Below are 13487 nucleotides of genomic sequence, written 5' to 3'. Positions count from 1 at the left end.
ACAGGTGTGGAAATAATATTATTACTTAAATAGCAACGCGAGTGCACACTGTTATGATGTATATAACACAATATCTGTAAAACTAAGTTAGGCATTTCAAATACGATAGTAAACAAAAATAGTAAACAACATTTGGATGGTATGCAGAGAAACATTTTCGTGAGAATTAAATAGTACAAATTTGGATATGTGTGAACAAGTTTAACATTATTTATTGTAAGACCGATTAAAAATTTGAAAAATTGTCAGGTAAGGTTTTTCAGAACAGACTCACTGACAATATGGATAAATTTTTCACTTTGGAAGTGTCTCTCGCGCAAACTATTCAGTTTAGAAAAAAAATGATATTAGAAACCTCAATATCATTTTTGAAGACCTATCCATAGATACCCCACACGTATGGGTTTGATGAAAAAAGATTTTTTGAGTTTCAGTTCTAAGTATGGGGAACCCCCAAAATTTACTGTTTTTTTTTTCTATTTTTGTGTGAACATCTTAATGCGGTTCATAGAATACATCCACTTACTAAGTTTGAACAGTATAGCTCTTATAGTTTCGGAAAAAAGTGGCTGTGACATAATCGGACAGACAGACGGGCATGACGAATCTATAAGGGTTCCGTTTTTTGCCATTTGGCTTCGGAACCCTAAAAACATCGCACAAAATATTTTTTAATACAGTTGCTCAAAAAGTGCTACTTTACATAGCTGTTTAGCGTGCGAAAAGTTGGATTTCGCGAACTAGTGCTTTTTACTTTTCCACTTGTTCCAATTCATGACTATTATAGATATTCATGATTATTATTTTATTGATGAGTGTTAATGTTAGTTTCCTTTAAACGTCGTAATCAACATGAAACCTATTATTAATGTAAAAATAATAAATATACTTAAGCATATTTCATATTTAATTACTTACCTCTTCATCATTATAACATGCTTATTTTTATTATTGAATATTGAAAAACCGTTCTTAATAAGTTGTCTGAATGGAACGGAATAGCTACCGAAACGCCTGTCAAAGCAGAGGCGTTTTTTCTTGCTGCAAGAATGTTTTAAGTTTCCAAAGGCAACATTCGATATTGTTTTCATACAATATATACGATACACAAATAATCGTAAATAACGATACTTAGGTAATAATAGCATAATATTTTATATTTACAATTGTTTCTGTCTTATAGAACATGCATAAAAAAAGTACTTGTGGTTTTTCTTATTTTTCGCATCTGTATTAAAAAACTTCGTTAGATACACGTGCGAAAATGTCATTCTTAGTAATGACATACTTTCCGCACTAGCATCGAAATGTACTATATCGGTTTAAAACTTCGTCATTGTAAGTAAGTGCAATGTTACATTGACTGGGGACTATACTTTGTCCGAACTTGTTACCCATAATAGGTTAGAAACTTGACGAATGTCATGCATTAGTTTAGCTTAGTCATAACATTTACTAATGAGGCAGATGTCTTGACGAAAAGATTATCGAGATAAATTAGACGCTAAGAACTTAACAAGCACTAAGTCACGTCATGCTATTTACGCTAAACTTTGTTTATTACGAGTACAAGAGATTGACCTCTAAGACCGAGCACGCTTGTTTTTGTTTTGTTTGGCTATCATTAACACATACATATTTTGATCGCGAGTGACGTTTATCCAACTGGCGCGTGTTTGGCGGAGTATTGGCCGACCCGACCTTCCTGTCCGTTGAGATTGGTTTAACCAGAAATAAAAAAATAAGGCAAGATACGCCTCATTTTCTTCATTTCATGCCAATTGTACTTCCGAGTCCGAGAATGCACAGTCATTTCATTTTAAATATCTATTTGTAAATACGGTATGACATATCATCTTTATTTCTTAAATTAGTGGATAAACTTTTGCGCCGAGTCGAACCATGGCGAATAAAATAATATAAGAAATCTTGTAAAAATGCAGTAACTTACGTTATTTTTCGTTAGTTACACTTTCTGCATCCTCTTTGCAGTTTTGCTAGTTGTAGGAGCTAGGAAAACTATTAGGGGATATATATAGGTACATAATAATATTTCAGGAAGTACCTATCGAAAAAAAGATATTCGGGTAGTAATATATATGTTGAGATGTTTCGATATTAGAGTGTTTTAGTCTCAATCAGACCATCACGCAAAAAAGGGCTTAATGGATTTGGATGAAAGGCACACAGATAGTTTAGTACCTGGAATCTCGAATATCCACTTTAGAAGCTGCTTCACGACACGATTGTTCCTTTCAAAATCCCTTACAAAAATCATTCGCTTCCAACTCCGCTCGATTTGACGCAATATAGTGAAATGCGCATTAAATATAGCAAAGCCAAAAATAGGTGGGCGTCATATCGTAAACGCATGTTCAGGCAGAGCATTGGCCTCAGCTGAAAAGTTGGATTTCATACCTACATTAATAGATCAATTAGTACCAGTTAAAACTCGTGCTGGGGGACGGTGTATTAACAGACTTGAGTCCGTTGTTTTAGTCCCGTTCAACCTTGTAACAATTTCATAGCTTAACAGTTAAAAAAAGTTTAATTTTACATACATAAATAATGGAGTTAATCACGTAATTACGAGCGAATTTCAGTTAATATTAATAACTGCAGGATTTTCATTTAATAATTGAATATTCATCAAAATTATATGATAGTGCATGCTGATTTAATGATTAATGTATCAAAGTCAGTGTTATGAAACTAAGCGAGTGCAGTATGTATACTCGTATCTCCTTGTACATACAGGATGGCCCAAATACATAGGTATACGTTGTAATTTTCTTAAAGCTACACGTCTTTTACAAAATGTCATAAAAAATTAAAACTATATAATCAATAACTGAAACGAAACATATTATCTTCAATATACACGATGCTACATGAGGAAACCGAAAGATTTTGACAGTGTATTACCTACTGATCACATTTTTCACCTAGTTTCAGAGTTAATACCAATGTAAAAAAAAAAATCTTATCGTAACTTAGTGCAAAACGCCTTTTTGATCGCGATGATGCCATTATGGGGCGTAGTCTAAATATCCTTATTGATAGATGTCAAAAAGTGACAAATAAGTAACCTTTGCAAGAACTAGTTTTTACAAAAAGAAAAATCGTATAAAATTATTTTCAGTGCCAGTTTTACCATAACATTAACTTTTTATGTAGAAATACGTACAAAATTGAAAAAAAAAAAAAAAAAACAAAAACAAAAAAAAATTTTTTTTGGCGTTTACTGAAACTCATATAACATTTGTTCCTTCTTTTGGCCTCAGAAGTACGTGGTTAAAATCTTTCGGGTTCCTCGTGAGCACCGTGTATTCTCCTTTGGCTTTGACCCACAAACACACAGCTTTGTTAAAATTATCAACAATATTACTATTTATAGGCTATCTATTTTATATTATTCAGTTCCAATTAAGTCAATAATGCAGTCAAAGGAATAATTCCAAAAACGTGACCTATTTTACGCATTTATTTATATTTAATCAATATTCTGTAGTATATATGTAATGAGGATTGCGGTCAAATACTACGCAGTCTACGCATTACCTTTTGTAAAATTCTAGTAAATGGCCTATATTTACTAATTGTTATTTAATAATGGCCAATTAAGATAATTATATTAATATTATGAGCCCATACTGTCCCACTGCTGGGCAAAGGCCTCCCTCTTATTCTTCCACGTGTCCCTATCCTCGGAAGTCTCCTACCAGTCTCTGTCGAAGGCATCAAGTTCGTCCCGCCATCTCCGACGAGGTCTACCGTGACGCCTTACAACCTGTGGGACCCAACAGGTGGCTGTTTGGCCCACAGGTCATCCGGCATACGGCAGACGTGCCCTGCCCAGTCCCATTTGAGCTTTAAGATAAACTATTACTATTGTGCTTATACTAGATTTGTGAATAAATTGAATGCTTTATTGAAACCGGAATTGATTACGATGCTAATTTGGAATCGTTTACTGATTAGTGCTGATGTATTGATGATATTCGAGAATAAGAAAGTTTGTATTATTATTTTTTCGCTTCCTCCTTTACAGGAAACAAATTATGAACCTACATCATGTAAATATTTTAATAAATATTTCATACATTCTTTATTTTATGCACATTACCTGTAACTTTGCAAATATTTACTTATTATTATTTTCGCTCGTTAAAATTTCTAGGAATGACGACTAATGCATTGTCGCAAATATTGTTGTCATACTACTCAAAGTGAATGCAATTATTTTCACTTTCAATTTTAAAAACTACGAAACAAAAATGTCGATATGCCAATGTCAACGGATGTTGTTCTATTATGTCCTGTATTTATTAATCACAAACAATGAGACTTAAATTACGTAAAACGTATATCCATTCACTAAAGGTTTGTCAATTTCAGGCACGCTCTGAAACGCTTTGGCGGCTGCAAAGGCTTGAAAATATTAATTATTACTTATAATTGTTATCGAGTCATAGTCATATCCGCCGAGAACCTCTTTGTTCCTCAGCTGGGCTAGTCCTCTTTCCAGGATCTCTACAGTGGCTGGTCCTGCCCTACCCTCATCCAACTGTATGTGATTACCTATCTTGATCAGACCGTTGATTTTGCTCTACAAGTCCTAGCAACCACCACCATCACTACCACCAGACCACACTTAGTAAACGTAAACTTTGTGCAAAAATAAAAATAAAATTCTAATTGTAAGAAGTACAAAGGCGAACTTATCCCTTTGAGGGATTAGTCGCATTCTGAGTGTTCACATATCTACATATAGTTCAGGCAACGAATGCTCAAAAAAAGTTATAGAGGAAAATGCATGGAACACAATTTTTGACTTCGCAACTTTGTTTGGACTACGACTAGTCCTAACGGAGGTGAACATATCAAAAGTCCCCGGCCGTAGCCCTTGAGCCGAACCTTCAAACCCCCCTCGGGTTTCAAGGTCCCATTTTTCGGCCTTTCGATTATATCTCGGAAACTATGCGTCTTAGCGGCATGGCCATTTAACAAAATGAAAGTTTTTCGATATCCTATATAGTTTTTGAGATATCCGCTCTAAATTTTATATAGGGCTCTCAATTTTATCCTGATATCTACATCAGTGAGCCGCTAGGCTGTGTTTAGTATCATTTTCGTATAAATCGGGGGTGCTGAATTCATTTATGGTGTCACATTGACACCATTCCGAAGTAAGCACAAAATTAATAAAATACTTTTTTAACTCATCTTCAGCTTAAACCGCTGAACCGATTTCGTTGAAATTTGGTTTAGGTATTAGTTAGGTAGGTAAGAAAAGAGGTAATTATTTAAAGTTTATATGTTTTTACTTCTGAGTGGTGTCAATGTGATACCATAAATGAATTTGGCACTCCCGATTTGTACGAAAGCGATACGAAGTATGGCTTAGTAGCTTCACTGATGTAACTATCAAGATAAAATTAAGAGCCTTTAAAATTAAGACATTGCAAAACTTGACGCTGAATTAAACTTGTAACAAATTTAATCAGCTTTCATTTTGTGTACGTTGTCATGTCGCTAAGATGCAAAATTTCTAAGATATCAGTGGAAAACCGAAAAATAATACCTTCAAACCCCCCTCTACCCTCCGGCTCAATGGACGGCGGCTGGGGACTTTTGATATGTTCACCTTCTAACTACTCCAAGAGCATTTCCCTCTATACCTTCTTGTTGCTTGGCCTAATAGGCAAATATTTAGGTACTTAGTTGGTGACTCATATTAGTGCAGATGTCGATGTCGTAGGAAAAGTGCGAGTAAGAAACATACGTGGTATGAAAACGATGCCGTGAAACGTGATCCCATTATTAGTCATTCATTTCTTTGTCACAGTCTTTTGTCAACTTTATGTAATGTGGCTATGACTTATACAATTATTATTCTAAGTATTAATAGTGGGGGCGAACCGAAACTTTTGCATTAATTGTATACGACACTTATTCTTTATACCCCATTTACGTGGATGTACCGAATGTACTACGGCCGCGAGACTGAGCGGGAGGGAGGGGCATGACTCCAAATCTGTCCTTCACCACAGATCTTTTACCTATAGGTAAACCGTGGAGGATATAAGACGACTCGCGGTCACCTGAGTCACGCACATTCGCGCTTTCAATCTAGTATGATAATTTGAATTTCCTCCACATTTAGCATTAGCGTATAATTTTTCAAGTAATTGCATACATATAAGAGCGCCTATGTGTGAAGACTGCGAGTCTTTTCGTTGGCAACTGCCGCTGCATTTCTGTTGCGACATTCCTGCTGCAGCCTTGACGCCGGCGCTGCATCTGACAATTTCCTTGATAAGGGGACGGATTGGACGTTCACTGTTTTTTCAAAGGAAAACAGATAGATCGGCGATATCAACGTCGTTGCAGTAATGTCGCAACAGTAATGCGGCTGCAGTTGACAACCGAATATCGCCTGTAGTGTGGTGGCCCTTGCATCTTGCATACTTGTAGTATATCTCTCATACACGCTGTTCTTACGGCTGACTTTCGTCAGAAAATTGCTAATCTCGGTATTTACAATGAGCGGTATCCTAGTTTTATTGCGTAGGTACTCTGCGAGGTTATTTCCAGTAGTTCCATAGGAATGATTTATTATAATCTTTATTTTTTAACCGTATCATTAATTATAATCTCTATTTCTTAACCATATGATTCTATAGAACTTCTTTTTCTTTGAAATAGGAAGTACTTGCACTACCTACTTCCCTGCTTACTTGGTTACTCACTGCGGTTGAACGTAAACGAAGTAATAGCGAATATTACATAACGAATCGCGATAATTTAATCTGTACTAGTTATTAATTAGGTACCTACAGCCCTACGTCGCAGAGTAATAAAATGATTGCGCGGTACATTATAAGTTATAACATGGGCGTAACGTTTCTTGTAATGTTGGTTTTTTACGACTTATTATGTCATGTTATTCATATTTTTTCGTCACATGCTGGCATAGGTACAATGACCTATATTACGCACATGGGTTTAAATCTTTTTTCTGAAGCTGTATCACTTCCTCATACATCAGTTTTCAACAATGGCTATTTTAGATCATTGTGTTTTTTCTAAACGAGTTTTTTTTACTATTAAATAATTAGATTTTAATCTACATTTATAGAACTCATAATTTTATCTAATTAAATGTAGTTAAGTTAAATTGAAGAGGTTAAAGTTATTTACCTACATACTTTTAGTGGTTGCAGTTTAGAATGTTTAGATCATTAGCTGAAAAGTTTTTTTATCGCGGGCATTTGTCTACGGATAGAAAAATGTCTAATAAAGAAGACTCTTTATTATGTGGTGTTTGTTTATTTGGCTTAAAAATGTAGGTTGTGCGTAATAAGATCAGTCGATTAAGAGCGATAATAAAGTACACACTCGAGTTATCCACGGCTACACCGACGGACGTTTAAACATAATGTACTAAATCATATACCTGATTAATACAATCGGATGGCCACGAACTAGCAATCAATAAACACGACTTGTTTACAAACAGTCACATTGTTACTCATATGTGGAAGGTTAAGATTTAAGCTTGTTAATGTTGACCTATGTAAATTATATAATACGGACAATCTCTCAGCTCTATTTATAAACTTTAATACAGTTTTTTAGGTACATTTGCACAGACATTGAACGGTAGCGTTGTTCCTGGGTTGTTGAAGGCGAGTTGGTGAGTCACGCGGTGATAAGACTCATTGTGTTAGCCTAATCATTTGTATAGCGATACGTTTCACTAGTCTATTTGCAAGATCGTGAAGTCAGACCAGTAATCCACTAGGCCAGGGGCTCCCAATCTTTTTCAACATGCGGCGCAGTTACAAGTTTAGTATTTTGCAACGGCGCCCTTGTAAATTTAAAATCACGGTCGAAAAAGAGTGACACGGCGCTATATTATTTACCGATGCGAGCGCTCAAATAGGTACCCGCGAATATTTGTGGTTTCGGATAATGATAGAACTCACGGCGCCCCTCTTTACTTTCTACGGCGCACCAGGGCGCCGCGGCGCACACTTTGGGAACCCCTGCACTAGGCCTTGTTCTGCCTCCATATGAATAGACAAATCAGGCCACGCACATAATAGGTCTTTTATACCACCGCTTCAACATTTCTCGGATCGATTACTGTGATTTACTTGTTCCTTTTTTTCTAGCTCTGACAGTATTGCATGTTACCTGACTTCTCACGGGCTGTCGCTCGTGAGCATTGCGAAAGGCACGAATGTCTAATTTTTGTTTTACAAATTCCGAGAACTTAATAAACAATTGCTTATTGGTGCTATTGTTTTTAAAAAAGATCACGTTTCGGTAGCCAGTATCTGATAAAATTGTGTATTAATAAGAAACGGAGATTAGCATGTTCTTTGTTTTGGTCTCATTGATGATGCGCTTGTTTGTGTTGTGATGTCAGTTCTTGCCTGTGCTGTATTTTACAGGGATAATACGATTATGTATGTGCATAATTCCATGAATTATTTAAATCGAAATAGTTCTTTGTTGGCAATAGGATCTGACGTCGGTAGGTAAATATTTAATACTGAATGCACCATATTGTAGGAATAAAAATTAAGCTACATAATGTCGTAGCGATAAGAAAGGGTAGGTAATTCAGTAAATACTAAACTTTTAAACAAACTGTAGTCAGGTCCATTATTCTCCAGTATAGTTGCAAGTGCTAGCTTTTATTTAACTTGCAATGTAAGTATGTACCTAACTATGTTTGTACGCGACAAATGTTGAAAGGAAATTTGACCCACTTCCTGACTTCCAATGAAGCTAAAAAAATACATACTTATGTAAGTCCAGTGACAATGCAATATTATGATACCATCGAGCTGATCTGATGATGGTGACAGGAGGTGGCCAATTGGCCATAGGACCCCTGTGATAAAGCAACGCAACCTAATTGTGGTCGGGGTTGTTAGAATAGTACTGTTCATTTGTGTTAGCGGCCTGTGGAATGAATAGTACAGTCAGCGATTAGAGCTTGTAACAAAAATGTAATTTTTAAAAAACTTATTTTGTAATCAGAATATTCAGTTCAAAAGAATAAGTAGCTGTCATAACGTTTACGCTATCCAGTGTAACTAGCGTTACTTGCTACTTGAAAATATTACTTTTCTAGCATTGTGTTAGTGTATAAATGCAGTTTTATGTAATTGTTGCCACGATCACAAGATTTCTCTGTTACAGCGGTAATCGAGCTCTCGAGCCTCAATGCTGCGTAGTTCCCATCATTATCACTAAGAAAACTGCTCGATGTACTCAATTTCTGAATACGATATGAAAAGAATAAGCAAGGTTATACGTTGTCTCGGTTTTTTCATATATTTTTTACATGAAAATAGTTTGCATCATCGATAGCGATCATAATATTCATATTACCTCGCTTTGTCTGCGGTGACCTCAGTGCCTTCATGTTGCGACTATCATTAAGATTATATTTTAACGAATGCTTAAACACACCACGCCTACTTATTTTTTCAATAAAAACGGCGTAAATGAGCTAGGTGGGTCGTTATTGTATAGTAATAAATGTTATTATATTAGTTAGCCAATGTCTCTCCGCCCCTCACAGTATCGACCCTTGTACGACCTCAAACTGTTCAACTTCATTGTCGTAAGGTTAATATTACCATAAGTCGTCTGAAAAACAGTTGCATTAAAAATAAAACTTAATTACCTATATATATTTTCAGGGATATTTAGGTGCAACGCTCAACAGTACAATTGAGTCGTACACACCCAAAACCGCCTAGTTTTGACCTGAACCTAAATTGAGGGCATTTGCTTTACCGATCTACATAACTTTCGTGAAGAGAAATTACAAATTAGAGCCTAAACCTGTGTATGAAACATGTCTGCCATTTGTTTACATGTACTTGGCATGACTGTCAGTGTCCGGGTCAAATTGTGCTAGGGACGAGCACATTCGAGACAGAATATTTTATGAATGAGCCGGTTTAATGCAAACATTGAACGCGAGGAAAACGGGCGGCGAACCTTCCTGTATATAAATATATTTTCGAGGCTGCGCGTACGACGATCCTCTGAACTCGGTACATGCACAGCAGCAAGCCATTGTTCGCTGGAGGCTAGAGCACAGATCACTTTCCCGTTAGACCGAGCATGTATGTAAGGCCGGGTTGCATTACGTACAACCAACGAACTGATCAACGTTTAATATAGTGGCGTCAGATGTAATGTCATAACTGTCAAACTTTTCGTACAAGTTAATTTTAACGAACTACGATGAGTTGATAGACTGTTTGGAGCAAATTGTTCTAAGACTTCGTGATTATGACGCATTGATAGTCATATAGAGAGGCAAATTTAAAACTAATGCGTGCCCAAGTAAAATGTTAGCACAAATTCCATAGAGAAACATGAGCTGTTCTTGTGTGAAGCAGTGTCAAATGAAACTGAATGGTGCGGCTCGTAGGGTTTCATAAATACGAGAGCCTCTATGAGAGATGCATGCTTCATAAACGAGTCTATTAGAGGCAGTCCGTGCATGCATGTAGGTTGTGTTCTATGATTTTGCCACTTTATCACAATAAACGTACTTGGGCTTACAGTCGTGACCCCGATGACGCAAGTTAATTAAAACTACGCCTCGGTTTCCGTGTGGATACGTCTATCTGTAAGACGCGTGTCGTCGCAATCTCGCTTCGTGCTGTAATTCATGTCATTGTTCATGCACACTTTGTGACTAATTATCGATGAAACTTTGAACTCATTTACGCTCTTTTTGCGACGCGTGTTCCTCAATAACCGTCGACTGTTTATTCGGTAACTATATATATGTGAAAACTAGAGGGTATTATCCCGTAATGTTTAACATACAACATGAGCTAGACTACTTACATGACGACCATAAAATCGTCTGTTATATAACTTTATTACTTACCTACTTCTTAACTTAAGGCACTTCTGAGACTGTTGTCTTCCAGAGAGATTAATATTCCTTCCTAGATTTTTTTATGCAATGAACTGGAATATCTTCCAAATACCGCTTCGCTGTGAGATTGTTCATAGTAACTAACAGACAAGTCATCAGTTCCGCTAACTGTCGAATGACGGTGAAAACGGAGACCTATTGAATAAAAACTGCCAGCTTTCATGGTACACATACAAGCCATGTTTTCACTGTCAGTTAAACTGTTAGCTTTAACTGTTGTCTGTGACCCGCATAACAAAGAATATTGCGTTCAAGCAACTCATTGTTATTAACATTTACATACCGACACTGAACAAAAATAACTATCTGCTCATAAAGTAGGTGTTATTTCTTTACACCTATTTGGCATATATTTGTCCTTCAAAATGGAAGTGTCTGTAAAATACGTAAATGTCTGGCAGGAACCATTAATCTATAAATTTTATCTAATAAGATATCTCTGGAAGGTCTATTTACGTGTTGTGTTGTCATGTTGTCAAATATAGTAGACCTACTTATGTATTGTGTTTGCCGTCTAAGACAATACATGTTTGTTCATTTTGTGATAATAATTGTTGTTGCTATCAGAAGTACACATTGTCTCATTATTAGCCAATTAATATCTAGGTACTAACACCTAGATATTAATTGGCTAGTCGTTGCATGTACGTCTCTTAGCTCATCTATAGGTACTTGTAATAGATGTCCAGTGTCAATTGACGTGTAATAATATTTGTCACGCCCCTCGACTTTGTATATTAAAATATCTTAAATTTTGTCCCGCAGGTACACGATTCAAACGTCGTTGGCTTTGGCATATCTAGCAACGGAAAATTCATGATGTCATGTTCCTCGAAAACTGACATGGTAATTTGGGATTTGAAAGGCCAGAAACTAGACACTCTCGACACTTATTTGATGAGTACATACTCTGCCAAAATATCTCCATGTGGACGTTTCGTGGTCGCCACGGGACAAGTAACGGACATAAAAGTCATGGAAGTCTGCTTCACAAAGAACGGGGAGTACAAGCAAGTGACAAAGGCTTACGATCTCACCGGCCACTCGTCGGGCATATACGACGTTGCCTTCGACGTGGATACTTCGCACATCGCCACCATATCGAAGGATGGCACCTGGAAACTATATCATACAAAGAGTGAGTATATAACTTGAACTGCGTAGTTACTTATCGAATGCAATTTACGTATACATAATATATAGACGTGAGGATAACGGATGACGAAATCGTGTGTCAGCCCGAAGACGTTGTTCCCCGGCGAATGAATATGAATGTTTAGTAGGAAATACATTAATGATATTGGTCGATTATACTACGTCGCGGGTCAGTCCGCGCGGATACTCAACCGGTCCGCGGCGTTCAATCTTACTGAGAGGAAACTAAACGCTTTAGGAAATCTTTATGTTATCTATATACTCGTACTCGTAATAATCGCTTGTTACGTGTCTCTGACGTGTATGGGTAGTACGCTAAGGCGGTCAAGTATTAGTAGCTGTAGTCACGAAGATTCTAACCAATAAGTACCATTTTTAGAACATACTTTGTAACGATTGTAACAAGTTTAAATTGGAGCTTTGCAGCTTTGTATTCTAATTTATTGTTAATTAAGGATTCATTGTAATCCGTGTGCAAGATTAATATTAGGACATTTGGCAAACATTGTGCATTAGCCATAACCGACCGACCTGCGACGGGTATGGCCTAATGGGTAGTGACCCTGCCTATGAAGCCGATGCTCCCGGGTTCGAATCCGGGTAAGGGCATTTATTTGTGTGATGAACACAGATATTTGTTCCTGAGTCATGAATGTTTTGTATATATTTAAGTATTTGTATATGTCATTGTCTGAGACCTTCTTTGTCTTGTCTGAGACCTTCTTTGTCTGAGATCTTATACCTTTAAACGAGCAATTCTTGTATATATATATTTCCGGGATCTCGGAAACGGCTCTAACGATTTTGCTGAAATTTGGTATATGGGGGTTTTTGGGGGTAAACAATCGATCTAGATTAGTCTTATGTTTGGGAAAACGCGTGTTTTCGAGTTTTCATGCGTTTTTCTTTCGACGCAGAATATGGTCGCTAATTTCGTGTTGCCGGCCACTGTCCGTCTGGTCCAGCGGGTTAAGACGCGGACTGCTAAACGAGTGTTACGGGTTCGAATCTCGCCCGGTGACTAACTTTTGTTTTTTTTTTATATGTTCAAGTTTATATATAATTTTTTAATTTTTATTGTTTTAGACAAGTTTAATTTAGTAAATAAATTTAGTTAAGATTATCACCTATACACCACCATATTACAATAAATAGTTATAACCGAGCAAAGCTCGGTCACCCAGGCTATATATGTCACTATATATATATATATATATATATATATATATATATATATGTCATTGTCTGAGACCCACAACACAAGCCTTCTTGAGCTTACCGCGGGTCTATTTTTTTTTATGATAGAGGAGGCAAACGAGCAGACGGATCACCTGATGGTAAGCGC

The 13487-nt window shown here is 36.6% G+C and overlaps 1 protein-coding gene across 1 annotated transcript in view; it reads left to right on the top strand.

Moving 5' to 3' along the window:
- The window catches only part of LOC133524214 (transducin beta-like protein 2), a 101006-nt gene that overhangs the window by 63316 nt on the left and 24203 nt on the right, over positions 1-13487 (top strand). Inside the window, exon 4 of the mRNA XM_061860104.1 lies at positions 11753-12125. Coding sequence (XP_061716088.1) covers positions 11753-12125 — 373 coding nt within the window. The remainder of the gene's footprint in view (positions 1-11752; positions 12126-13487) is intronic.

Source organism: Cydia pomonella, chromosome 13, assembly GCF_033807575.1.
Source record: "Cydia pomonella isolate Wapato2018A chromosome 13, ilCydPomo1, whole genome shotgun sequence".
Taxonomy (NCBI): domain Eukaryota; kingdom Metazoa; phylum Arthropoda; class Insecta; order Lepidoptera; family Tortricidae; genus Cydia; species Cydia pomonella.
The sequence above is the reverse complement of the archived record's forward strand: the minus strand, read 5'-3'. Positions and strand labels throughout refer to the sequence as shown.